Consider the following 13364-nt stretch of genomic DNA (forward strand, 5'->3'; position numbering starts at 1 on the left):
GCTCTTGGCTACCTTAAAGGGTCCAAGAGGGCCACATAAAAGGCTTTGGGGCAAAAAGAGCCAGGAGCAACACACCAGTCACCGTGCCAGACAAGTCCAGCTGCAGCTGGCACTCACCACCTCTGAGAGACAGATGTTCTCCACGTCTCTCACCTGTGCCAACTGCACCTGGTGCACCTCCTTCCTGTCTCTTGTCTGCATCCATATCTCACGGGAACTGGTTAGCGGTTGAACCCCTCTACCCCACGCTGTGAGGGGGACCTTATTGGAAGATGATGATCAGTTCCATTTTCTTCCAGCAGAGTCTAGCTGCAAGGGAGTCTGGAGAAAATGATTTCTGGGTCCTGCTTTGGGGAAGCAGGACTCATGGAATGGGAAATTATCCAAACAGAGGAAGAGTGTTCAAAAGGTACAGGGTTTGCAGAAAGAGTGATCAATGTCCAGTATGAGTGGGTCCTACTCTTTCTTCCTTGCATCAGTGAGAAAATGGGTAGAGAGATTAACTCGCCCAAGGCCACATGGTTCTTAAGTAGTGGAGACAAGATGATGACAGCAGGCATTGGTGCTCTGAGCCCTGGCACCTGACTGCCACGGCATGCTGGAGAACAAACAAGGTCCCGTTGCTCGTGAATTTGTGAAATCCCATCCTAGGGGGAGGATAAAAGGAGACTACTGGTCTCAACAGAATCCATTACTTGGAAATTACTTTATTTTAGAGGCACAACATTAAATTTTTTATTGACAACTTTTCTTCAAAGTGACTCGGCTGTGAGCCTCAGACTGGGAGTTTGGGACTGGCCCCTTTTCTTCTCAGCATTGGCTGCCCTTGGTTGAGGCTGAGCAGGAAGTGCTTAACAACTCGTGCTCAGGGATTTTTCCTTCTCTCACTCTTGCCGGTTGCCATGGTTCTGGGAAGGTCTGTTAACTTGCTGGCAGGTGTGGAGCTGTGATTTCCACAACCAAGTGCTTTTAGAACCAAAGTAAAAGGTAGAGAATGGACAGAAGGCACGTGGGCGTGCTAGCCCCAACTGATGTCTTCACTGTGGTGCTGCCTAAAACTCCATTCATTGTTCGCCATGAATTTAAACATGTCTCCCTCTTGAGGTTCGCTTCTTCAGCCCGTGAAAGCAAAGCCAGAGTGATTCCAATCTACGAATTTGGTACTGCAGATGTGCCAGTGTGAGGGCCTTAGTTACAATGCCCGGGTGCTGAATTACCTGATTTCCCATGAGTGCTGCTTAGTTGTATTTGCAGGGTGGGTCACACAGAAGGAAGAAGTTTCTCCAACGTACAAGAAAAAGCTAGCTTGAAATGGTGACCTATGTGCCTCCTCTCCCTGAGGTGGAAATTCCAGGCTATTCCTTTAGAGTCAGATTGTCAAAACACAAATCAGGTGTTTCCGTGCTTTAGGGATTAGAACCCTATATGTTCTTATGCCACCAGATCATGCTCCATGTTTTGGTAGCCCCTTGACAAGAAGATGGAGTCAAGACTCTTGTATTTCACTATCACTGAATTCTCCCACACTGACACACTCATCCTCTTCAAGGTTTATCTCTGTGAGCCAGTTTCCCTCTTGCTCTCAACTAAGTGTCCCCACTTACTGGTCATGTTGTCTTCTGGGGCCTTCCATTTCCCCATCTATTGCATGGGGGTAATCTGCACAACCTCATAGAGTAATTGTGAGAAGTCAATGAGTAATTCATATTAAGGCCTTAGAGAAGGGAGGGAGAAAGTTTCAAAGAATTTTAGCTATTCTTGCTGTTACAAATTGACCAGTAGTTGGGGTTCATGGTTTCTGGTTAAGACTTCATGCCACCCACCCTTCCCAGGCCAAACTTACTGCCAGTGGCAACAACTGAGAAGATTCCACATACATCAAAGACCTCACACTCTCAGCCGCACACATTAAACACCAACGTGTACAGGGACCCACTGGGGCTCTTATGGAAATGCAGATTCTGATTTGGTAGATCTGGGGTGGGGACTGCAAATCTGTACTTCTAACCAGCTCTCAGGTGGCACCAATGCCATGGGCTCACAGTCTATACTCTTGAGTCGCCAGGCTTTGAAAGGTACAAAGAATGTTCTCCACTGTTGCTGCCATAGTTGATACACCGGTGAGGCTGGGTCAGAAAAGTACTTCAGGAAACGTTTCAAGTAGAAGTTGAGAACTGCTCATCAGAGCTGACTTCCCACTGTTGGACATCGGATCTAAATGTCCCAAATGCCCAAATATTTGCAAAATTAAGCAAGGTCAGCCATTGTCATGGAAGTGTTTGCTGCTTTTCAGTTAGTATTACCTTAAAATTGATCAATCTAGAATTAAGGTTATCTTCTGGCTTTAAATCAAATTGTCGAGCTGATGACTACCCAAACCCTTGAAATGTTAGATTGAACCATATGAAATGGTTGCTATTAAATTTTTGATTTTTACCAATCAAAACTAATTCACTGTGACTCGGTCTAACAGTTGTCATTTTACTCAACAAATTCAGCCATGTTTGCCCTGAGGAAAAGACCTTTAAACCAGGACACATTTGTTTGGGTTTTTGTGGATGACATGACAGAGGAGAAGTTGCATGTATTGCCCAAGATCCACTCCAGCTGACATGACAAACAGGAAAAGTATTAAGAAAACTAACTCGGAGGCAGCTACCCACTTAGTTAAATTCCTCATTTAAGCATTTGGGGTTTTAAAGGTGGGGCCTAGGGGTGTGTGGTTGGCTCAGTCAGTAGAGCATGGGACTCTTGATCTCAGGGTTGTGAGTTTGTCGAGCTCCACAGTGGATATAGAGATGACTTAAAAATAAATTAAAAAAAAAAAAGTGGTGCCTGAGGCAGTGGCACTTATAAAAACAGGCAGTGACACCTCAATTTTGCATCTGTGGCAGTCAAGGCACAGCTGAGCCAAGCCTACTTCTCATTAGGACCATGTTTCCATCTAATCAAGGGCAGGCATGTCAGAGTTCTATAAACCATTACTGCACAATTCTTTTGTCTGGTACAGGAGAGGGCAAACCTTTTCCATCAATGGCCAAATAGTAAGTATTTTAAGTTTTATGTACACCCATAGAGTCTCTATCAAGATGACGAATCTCTGCCATTGAGGTCTGAACACAGACATAGACAATAGTAAGCAAACGAGGGTGGCCATGTTCCAATAAAACTTTATTGAGAAAAACGGGCTCATGACCAGATTTGGTCAGCTGACTCCTGGGTCAGCTGACTCCTGGGTTAACCTCCACTGTTATAATGGTAGAAATAGTGAAGTGCCACAATAGTGGCAATAATTCTGGAATCTCAGTACTACCTTTGAAGGTTGAAGATTACAGTTGCTGCAACAAACAAGTCTAGATACTATATAATATGTGTTTAAATTTTTTTGAGTTCTCTTTAAGCCAAATCCCCAAATTTGAAAGTAAAATGGGGGAAATCACAATTTTCTCTATGATTAATAAAGCAAAACATTTTCTGATACAAATCTGAACTCGTCAGTAGGTAAATGTTTCCCTAAAAATAATTTAAAACTATAATTGGTGTTTGGTGAATTATCAAGATATTCATGGGAAAACTCTCAAGAAGATATCAAGGATAAGAACACTGCTCAAAAGAAGCAATAAAGGTCTTTTATTGAAGAGATGAGTGAAAGGAAGGAAGGAAGAGAAAGAAAGAAAGAAGGAAGTGTAATATATTTTATGAGATCTAATATGATTCTGTTTGGATCTGGACAAAGACTGCAATCTGGTTTGTCACCTTGTGTCCCTGACAGTTCATTTTTATGGATATTATTCCTGTGAGTTTCTGCCCATCTTCTGCCCTCTTAGTAGCTGTATCCTGGAATGATTGAGGTTTGTTTTATGTAAGACGGTAGAACCCAGAGCAGGAGGAAAGAACTGTAATCCGATGGTGCGACAAGCTTTAAATTGGCAATATTGGACACATGGTTTTCAGCCCAAGTTCCCCATCCTTTTCTGTTCTTTGTGCTCACAGGAAACTGTAGCCTATATTTTTTTCCTCCTGTAAAAAGAACCTCCTCTGAAAGCCTTCCGTGCACTGACACGTCCCCTGCTTCCTATCAGATTCAGCAGACAATAGCCTCTTGGCTCAGTCTGTTCCTCCTGTCACCGTCAGGTGTGACACCTGGCTGTGGTGTTTGAGAAGGAGCATTGCGTCGGGGCCCTGGTCCTGAACAACAGAGATGAAGCAGATGTTGCATTAGAATAAAAGGGCCTTTTTTGATGAGTGGAAAAGGAGAATAATGGATTCAGGTTGAAGTTTCTGCCATTATTGTTTCCTGCTCTGTGATGCTCAGTGTCCCGGCTCAAACCAAGTGGAAGGAAAGGCAAACACGTGGGTTGTGGTGGGAAGCAACACGGTAAACTAGGAATGCAAAGTGTGTGGATGAGCTTCCCATAGACACTGGGTATACTGCACGGTGTGAATCTGACCTGCTCCAAACACGAGCTCCCGGCACTCACGCCTCTGAATGTGCTCTGCCCCGTGGTAAACATTCTATAGGTTTCCTTTCCATATAGCAAGCATCCTATGAACGGTTCATCCCCATAGTGCAGCTCATGCCACGAGCTAAGGCAAACACATCAGTAGGGACGCTTTGTGTGGGAATGCCACCAAGAGATCGGCACAGTATAGAAATCTTCAAATAAGACGAACATGCTTATCCCGCACCCCATCTGGTCTCCATATATCCTGCCAGAGGGATCATCGCGTCTGGAATGTTTCACTTTCCAGATGCAACCACCCAAGCCCACAATGAAAGTATGTGGGGACACAGACGATGACAGTTTGGGCTTAAGAGATGAAGGGGTGTGTGTTTGGGTCAGTGAAAATATGTTAACTGGCTTCAAATCAGATGCTCAAATATGTTCTGTGATTCTGAGAAGCATATCAGGCCTTAAGGATGACCAAAAAAAAAAAGAAGGTTGTGGATGTTAAATTCGTGAGCCAAGTTGTTTCTCTCACCAGCTGTAAGAAATCAATTCTCTTCACCACAAAGGCCCATCAGAGGTGCCTTGCTGGCGACACCTCTCATTGGTCTCTGTTGCTTTCCAGATCCAACCTGGCATGTAGTACTCCCTGCCCCACCCCCACCCACAGTTCCTCATAAGGAATGTCCAAAGACACAGGATTCATTTGTCTGCAGAAAATCCTCTTGCTGGGAAATTGCCTTGGTGATACCCAAACCTATATATAGCTGGTTGCTTGCACAAGACAAGATGTTGATGAATCCTTGAAAATTATTTAAGTTTCCTTAGCAACCTCAGAAGGAAGCAGGAGTTCCCTAGTTCTGGTGAAAAAAAAAAAAAAAATTCCCTATTCATGGAAATCCCTGGGAAGTTAGGTGCTGTCTTCTCTCACACCTTCTTACTGTGGTCTCGATACACCTGGCCTCACTTGACTGACCAACGTGCCAGGGGGGCACGAGGGTGCCCAGGACCTTGAGCAATCCCTCAAGACACCCGGGGTGTCTCCACCCTGGGTATTTGGGAATCGTTCTTTCCCTAGGGCCACTGGGTGCAGACATTGTGGGCAGAGGGACCAGATCTCACTTCTGAACTTCTCTTGTGATGCTGATGTAAGTCCCTGTTAGAGAAAGAGCCTAGGAGTCGTGAGTATACCACACATTCCCTCTTTTGGCCACTTAATGCTGCAGATTGGTAATATAAAACAACAGGGTTCTTTCAATATATTAGATATATTTAACTTGAAGATGCATTTGAAGTTTTTCTCAGCTGAATGGGACTTTCAGGCGATTGCCTTCCAGTTAGAGTACCAAAACATTAACCAAATGATTCCATAATTTAGAGTTAGAATCCCAGGGATCTTTAGACTGCTGTACTGTACCGAGCTTTGGTAACACTTTGGCGATCAGAGGCAGGTGGAGGTGCTCGCCTGCTGTTCATTTCACTCTCCCATGCTGGGGTGCTTTGTCACTGTATGGGGGCTCTCTCTACCAACTCAGTTTTCCCTGTGGCCTTCTCCAAACCTCACAGCTTGTACCTTCAACCACCAAGCTGTACTGGTCTCTCTGGCCGAACCGGGTGCTGTGAGATGCTGTGTGATGCATCGCTGTGTGTGTATGTCATTCTAAGTGACCCCACACACTAAGGGTCAGTTAGAAACGTCCTCCAGGGAGACCCAAATGTCCCTTCCTCAAGAGGATAGCAAGTCTTGCTCAAAGCCTGCCTGCTACAGACCAGCGGATTCATAATTAATCCTAAACCTGGAGAACACGCTCAGGAGAAAGGTTTGCTCCTGCCTGTACCGAGGACCCTTGCTCCCTTTCCAGTCTTTGCTGCCTTATCCTCTCCCGGCCTCAGGAACCCTCCTCAAATGGCTCATGGACCTTGCAGACCCCCACTGTCTCTGGCTTACAGATGAAGAGCCAGAGGCCGGCAGATAACAGAGGGACCTGCAGAGCCAAGGAGATTGCCAGAGCCACATCCTTTCTCTTTTTGCAACAGATTCAATGGTTGAAGAACGCTATGGTGTTATCTATTCACTAGGACTGTGGAGAGATGCTCCTGCCTTGCTTTGTTCAAAGACTTTGTGGAGGGATGTAGAACGAAGTTCAGGGAATGGAGACAGGGGTGTAGCTGCTGGGAGGAGGTGGCTGGTCCACTCGGGAGCCCAGCCCCGGAGGCCAAGGAGAGATGCTGGGCCCTCATGGTCAGCAGCCTCCAGCACAGATGCGCTGGGCAACATCTGCCTGCAGACGGGCGTTGCCCCACACAAACTTATGCACCCTGGTCCCTGCAGGAACCCTGCCAGCGCACAGCTGCAGTCCTGCCAGGCTCCAGGCTTCCACTCTGCTCCCTGATGGGTCATCATGGGCTGCTGGGGAGCCTCTGGCCTGGCTTCTGCCCCCCCCCCCAGTTACCCTGGAGCCCCTGTGTACCCTGGGGACTCCCTGACTGAGCCCAGCAGTGGGCCCTGGGATCCTCTGAAGGCAGGGGCAGCGCCTAATGGAAGGTGGAACACAGAAGGAATCCCGGGTCTCCAAGCAGAGGCCTTTGAGTAGGTGGGCTCCCGGTCAGGCCACTGCAGCCAGGCATTGCTCCAGTCCACTGTTTCTGCTCTGAGGCCTGGAGTAGCCCTGACTTCTCCAGGCCTCCAGGGAAACATGAATCCGGAGGACATTATCAACTCTGGAGAAAGGGGCAAAGCTGCAGGCTCACTTCAGAACCAGGGAGCCCGGAGCAGCTTTTTGCTTTTATGACACCACCTCTGTGTAGGAATAGAACCAGCAAAAATAAAATCCTTTCCTGTATTTGGCCCCCTCTTTGAGCTCCTCCCTCTTTGGTCTTGCCCCTTTTCCTTACCCCCATTCCCTCTTCCCAATCCCTTGCTGCAGTGGGCATGGCTGTCTCCGTGGGTTCCAGGGAAGCAAGTTGTCCAAGCTTGGAGCAGGATGTTCTCAGACACACGGGGTGTTCTCGGCATCCTTTGCATATTTATAAAGAAGGTGAGGCCATTTCCACTTGGTATTGTATAACAAGGACCCTTGTGAACACATTATCCAGGGAGGGATGAAAAAGAGAGAGAGAGATGGAGAGAGAATCTGATCTCCTTTCTGTAGAACATCCTAATGACCCCAAGGACATAACTTTGAAATAGACAAACCTTGTCTACTTCTTGGACACCATTTAGTCAGCTTTAATGGGTTCAATTTTCTTTTTTTTTTTTTTTAATTTTTATTTATTTATTTGACAGACAGAGAGAGAGGAGGAAGCAAGCTCCCTGCTGAGCAGAGAGCCGGATGTGGGGCTTGATCCCAGGACCCTGAGCCACCCAGGTGCCCCTGGGTTCAATTTTCTATATAATTTCCCCAAAAGTATCACACCAATGAAATTCTAGTTTCTATTTTAGAAAAGGTATATTTGGTCCACAGAAATACATTCCCGCCGGAGATGAAAGACCACATTTGCCAACAACCAAATTTTGTTCACCCTCATGAATGTGGATCTTAGAATTTATGCTTTATGATTATGGACAAGAAAACCAGTGGGCCAAACACAGATGACAAGCTACCATTCCTGCAGTCAAGCCTCATTTGCCGTGTGTGGCCAACCGTCGGGCCTTCCAGGAAACTTTCTGTTGGCATCGAACGCGCACTGAGCCTCAGTAGGAGGAATCTTTGAGCATACGGTGTGATGTAGAGAGGACATTGAAAAACTCTCAGGTGAGTGTCCCTCAGGCAGGAGAGCCAACAGCCTGCAAATTTGAGTTTTATTTTGTTTCATTCAAACTTCCCAGGATGTTATAATGTTTTTTTCCCTCGTGTTTTCATTTTGTGCAAGCACGGAGATTTTTGTCCTCCAGTATTTTCCTCAACTGCTAATAAATATACATAGTCATCAGCAATAAAGGGCAATGTGTAATCTGTCCCTGAACCAACTCACCTGTAGTGGCTTCTCCATTGTCATTCTGAGCCTGTTGCCAGGCGCTCACAGGGAGGAATATTCAGTGTTCCTGACAGCTGGGTCTTTTACTAATCCTCTCCTGCACCACACTTGAGGCTCAGAATCTGAGAAATGATCTTTCCCAATTCTTCCAAGTTTTCTCAGGGACTGTCCTTCCCACCGTCAGCCTGTCTACGCCCTTCAGACAGGCTGCCCTTTCCGGGCAGATTTCTGAAATCCCTTTGATGGACAAACGTTCAATTTCAGGTGGGGCCTCAGGGAAAAAAGTAGCAAAACACACCACAAAAGGAAATGTACACTTGTGATGTTGAGCACAGCACCAAAAAGGAGAATTTCAAAGAGAGGAAAACAACTTGAAATATTAACTGGTGAGCATCATAATTGTTCTTCAAAGAGCTGAGTGACACATTGTAATGACCTGTTATTAAATCTAATACCTCAAATAGATGGTATTCCATTTTTCCCCCCAAAAGCAGATTGCTCACCTGATTGAAAAATCATTTTTGAGCCTTTACCCCAAACCCAGTTGTTTAACTTCTGTTGTGATCTGGTTTGTTTCCCTTACTTTGCCAATCTATTTGTTTCTACCTTTTTCTAGTTGATACTCAAGGACCCAAAACTACCCACCTTATTTATGTGAGGAGTTACTGTTACCCCAGGCCCCAAATTGTCAGGACTTCTGAAGGATCTTCTAAGTTCAAGTAGTGTCTCTACATCTCCTGGTCAAAAGGGTAGATTCTTGTGGACACTTATGTAGATTTCCCTGAAAGTCTCCACAACTTTCATCCTAACCCCACCTTCCAGTGCATTTCCAAGGGTTCCTGACAAGCCTTCTGCTCCAGTCAGCTGTTTCAGAGGGACACCCTTGAAGGGGCAGGGTAGAGCCTAGAGGTTCAGGCTCTAACGCCCATGATCCTAGTGAGGGTGGCGGGACTTTTTTTTCTTAAATAAAAAAAACACGCATTTTAAGAAATAATTTCAGATCTTTATGGAAGCCGCATGGTGGAGAAATAAATCCATCTTACTTTGACTTTGAAAATATTTTTATTTGAATAGTAAATAGTTATACAGTTGAAACAGTTCTATTGAAGCTTTCTATAAATAGCTAACAATTAAGAAAATAATGTATGTAGAAAAGAGATTGCATTTAAAAGTAAGAGCTGTCGGTTGTATGAGGGCTCCAGGGTCCCTCCAAGCAGAATAAAATGGTAGGTTGTCTGTAATTCGCTCAGATAGGTATAAAAGTTAAAACTTTAACAGATCCCTTTAGAAAAAGGCTCTCTTCTAAAATGCACAGTGAAATGTCAAGAGTGGCAAGGGGGGGAAGCGTACCAAAAGAAAAAAAAAAGACCTGCAATCAAATAATATCATAATCTTCATAATTAATATAAATAAATAAAGAATAAATAACAATTACTCATAAATCAACATATACATTTAGAGAGAACTCATATAGTCCTACCTCAACAAAGATGATCAAACCAAAGAGTCTTATGTGAAGTATTGAGGCAGTTTCTACAGCATTTTCTGAATATTCCCTTCCCTCCCCCCCAAAACAATCCCAAACAGACAACAGTTCAAGGCATTTGTGGCTATACTAAAGAAAACTCTTTTTTAAGCAATTTGATTTGTTCACATACAAAAAGGTAAAGCCAGACTCCAGCAGTTCACAAGCCATAATAAAGCTAATCGTGTGGGAAGTTCAATTTACAGCCTGTGAAATATAAAGGCATTTATTCCTCAAGATTCACCCAAAACAACCCGTACGCTACATACATAGAGAGCAGAGATTGGTAGGCGAGAGCAAACCGCATTTCTATACCATGAACACAGCGAATACTAGCAAGAAAAACAGCTCTCCGCTCCAAAGAGGAAGCTTTCAACCACGAGACAAACGCGTACAGCTTTTCCCTCTTGTACAGAAAAGAGATGGGTTCCTGTTGCGCCAAGTGGGGAAAGGGGACACAACGCAAACGGGGTTGGGGGTGGGGGTCCAAAAGGAGTCACAACCAGAGGACCGGGGTTACCGTCACGCCACACCGAGAGAAGCGGAGACAACACTTTCACCGGGGGTGGGCGCCCCCGGCGCGGACGCGGGTTCAGGGCGCGCAGGGCGCGCTCTCCTCGTGGGTCTCCAAGAGAAGGCACAGTTCCGGGGCGGGGAGTGGGGGCCGGGGTGGAGGGCGCGCTCTAGCAGGCCGGACGCACGGGGACCTGCAGGAGGATCACCTGTCTGTTCTCGGACGGATGGCACTTGTTGATGTGCCGCGTGAGACCCGGCGAGCTGTAGAAGGTGGCCGGGCAGTACTTGCAAGGAAACACCTGGGCGGCGTGCAGCAGGCGCAGGTGGCGCTCCTGGGCTCCCTTGCTGGGGAACGTCTCCCCGCACACCGGGCACAGGTGGCACTCGGCCGACGCGCTCAAGCCCAGCACGCCGGCCGCCTCGCCGTCGCCGGCCGCCTCCTGGGGAGCCTTTTCGTCAGGCCCAGGGTACAAAGCCAGTAGGTCCTCAGCCGGAGGCGCAGGCGGCGCGCTCTTGGCCTGCAGCGCCTGGTGGTGTGCCAGCAGGTGCTTGCGCAGATAGGCCTGGCGGCGGAACTTCTTGGCGCAGTGGTGGCATTCGTAGAGCCCGTCCTCGGAGCCCGACTCGGACACGCCGCCGGGGCTCGGCGTGTCGCGGTCGCTGCCGCCGCCTGTCGCCTCCCGCGCCTCAGCCCTGGCAGCGGCTTCAGGCTCGGACGCGCGGGCGGCAGCGGGCGCAGGCCGCGGTTTGTGCCAGCGGCGGTGTGAGGCCAGGTTGGCGGGGCAGCTGAAGACCTTGGCGCACTCGGGGCAGCGGTACTCCACGCGCACAATGCGCGAGCACTTGTGCTGCGCCAGCGCGAACGGGTCGGCGTACTCCTCCTTGCAGAGCTGACAGATGAACTCGCCCAGCGGCCGCGCCGCGCCCCCCGCCCGGCCCCGCGGCGCCTCCACTGGGCCCTCCTTGATCTTGAGCCCCAGCACAGGCGACGTGGTCACCTCGTCCTCGAAGTGCAGCTTGCGGATGGCTTTGGGCTTCTTGGCGCCCGGGGCCTTGGCTACCTTGGCGGGCGGCTCAGCGGCGGTGGCGGTGGGGGGCGCGGGCCGCTTCCCCGGGGGCCGCAGGGAGGCTGCGGGGGGCAGCGGGGGACCAGGACCTGGGCCGCGGGCCGCCTCGGCGCCCGCGGAGAACGCCGTGCCCATCTTGAGCTCGGCGGGCGCAAAGAGCAGCGGGTCGCCGCCGCAGGTGCCGCCGCCGCCCGTGCCGTTCGCGCCGGCGCCGGCGCCGGCGCCGCCTCCGAGCAGAGCGGCGGGCGTGGGGAAGGACTCTGCGGAGACCGGTGACCCGAGGTTGAAGCTGCGCTCGAAGTACTTGTGCTTCTCGTGCTCGCGGCTCACCGGCCGCGTGGGGCTGTAGAGCGGCGCTGGGTGCGCGGCCTCGGGGTTGCCGAAGTGCGCGGCCCGCGGGCCCGGCGGGGGCGGCGGCGGGCCCGGCGCGCAGGCGAGCGCGGCAGCGAGCGCCGCATGGGCGCGCTCGGCGGGCGGCAGCAGCGGTCCCGGCCCGGCGTTCGGCGCTGGGGGCGAGGCGCGGGCGCCCCCGCAGCCAGGCGAGAGCAGCAGCGCGCGGTCGCCGTCCTCGCCGCCGCGGACCCGGTAGGACACGGGCGTGGACTTCTTGCTGCGCTTCACCAGGAAGCCGCGGGGCATGTTGGCGCGGCGCGAGGGCAAGGCACTGGCTCGGTCCCACCTCCGCGCTCGGCCCTGGCGGCCCTCAGTGCCCCCGGCCCATGGCCCGGACGCGGCGGCTGCGGGACTCGCGTGGCACTGGCGGCGGCTCGGCCCAGCTCTGCGCCCTGCACGCGCGTCCCTGTCCCCGGGCCCCGGAGCCGCTCCCTTTTAACTGGGGGAGGGGGCCATTGTTCTCGCCTCCCGCTTCCCCCGGAGCCAATCAGCGCGCCCGCAGCTCCTCCGCCTGGTCGGGTGGGAGGGCGACGGGGCGGCAAAAAGGAGGCCGGGACTCGGGGGTCGCCCGGTAGGTGCGGCAGATGTACCTGAGGGCGCGGAGCCCCCGCGCGCGCCCCGCTGCCGCCCCGCCCGACGCCACCGCCCCGCCCGGCCCAGGCACACGCCCGGCCCCGCCTCCCTTCACGGTCTGCTGCTCCTCTATGGGGAGGCGCACGTGCCTGGGCTTTGTGTCTCTCCTCCGGGGGGCGCGGAGCCGCCAAATGGGCCCGTCCATCAGCACGACAATGCACGCCCCCCTCCCGCGCGGGGATTACCCGCGGGTCGCGAGCAAAATAGCAACAAAGGAGAAGAATGGCCCCAAATATGTCAGGAGGGTTCAATCCGCGAGCCGGAGCGGAGGGGGAAGTTGTGCGCGCTGATTGGGTAGGGGCGGCGGTGGGCAGCAGCAGGCGCCAGGGAGATCTGAGTGCGGCTGCTGGGGCGGGAGAGGGGTCGGGGGAGGCGCAGGGACTCCGCCTGGTGCTTGGGAAATAATCAAAACTCGAAAATAGCGGCAAAGCCCGGACGGCTGAGAGCCTCGGCCGGGTGGGCCACGGGACTGAGGACTTAAGCGAAAATGGGACCCTGGGCTTCCAAACTTGGGTAGAGGATTTGGCCTTCAGGCTTCAGCCAGGGACGATGTTTGCGTCCACGGCCTTCGTGCGCCCGTGTGCGTCTGGAAGGTTTCATCTGTAGTTTTAGGAACAGTTGGCACCGCACTTTAATCGCCAGCAGACGCAGCCCTGGGGCGGGGCGCGGTGACGGTGGTGGTGGTGGTGGTGGTGGTGGTAAGTTAGGCTGGGTTCCAAAAGGAACTTGAATTTATGAACTTTTTTTTCTCTCTTTCTTTCTTTCTTTTTTTTTTTTTTTTAAGTTCTCAGAGGCTCAAGGATT

At 50.8% G+C, this 13364-nt stretch overlaps 1 protein-coding gene across 1 annotated transcript; it reads right to left on the reverse strand.

The window, feature by feature from the left end:
* Positions 1–9469: 9469 nt before the first annotated feature.
* Positions 9470–12402, reverse strand: INSM1 (INSM transcriptional repressor 1). Its single transcript, XM_082745387.1, has one exon. The coding sequence runs from the start codon at positions 12171–12173 to the stop codon at positions 10635–10637; it is 1539 nt and encodes a 512-aa protein (XP_082601513.1). The 5' UTR covers positions 12174–12402; the 3' UTR covers positions 9470–10634.
* Positions 12403–13364: the final 962 nt, after the last annotated feature.

The sequence above is a fragment of the Mustela nivalis genome, assembly GCF_964662115.1.
Source record: "Mustela nivalis genome assembly, chromosome: 8".
NCBI lineage: Eukaryota > Metazoa > Chordata > Mammalia > Carnivora > Mustelidae > Mustela > Mustela nivalis.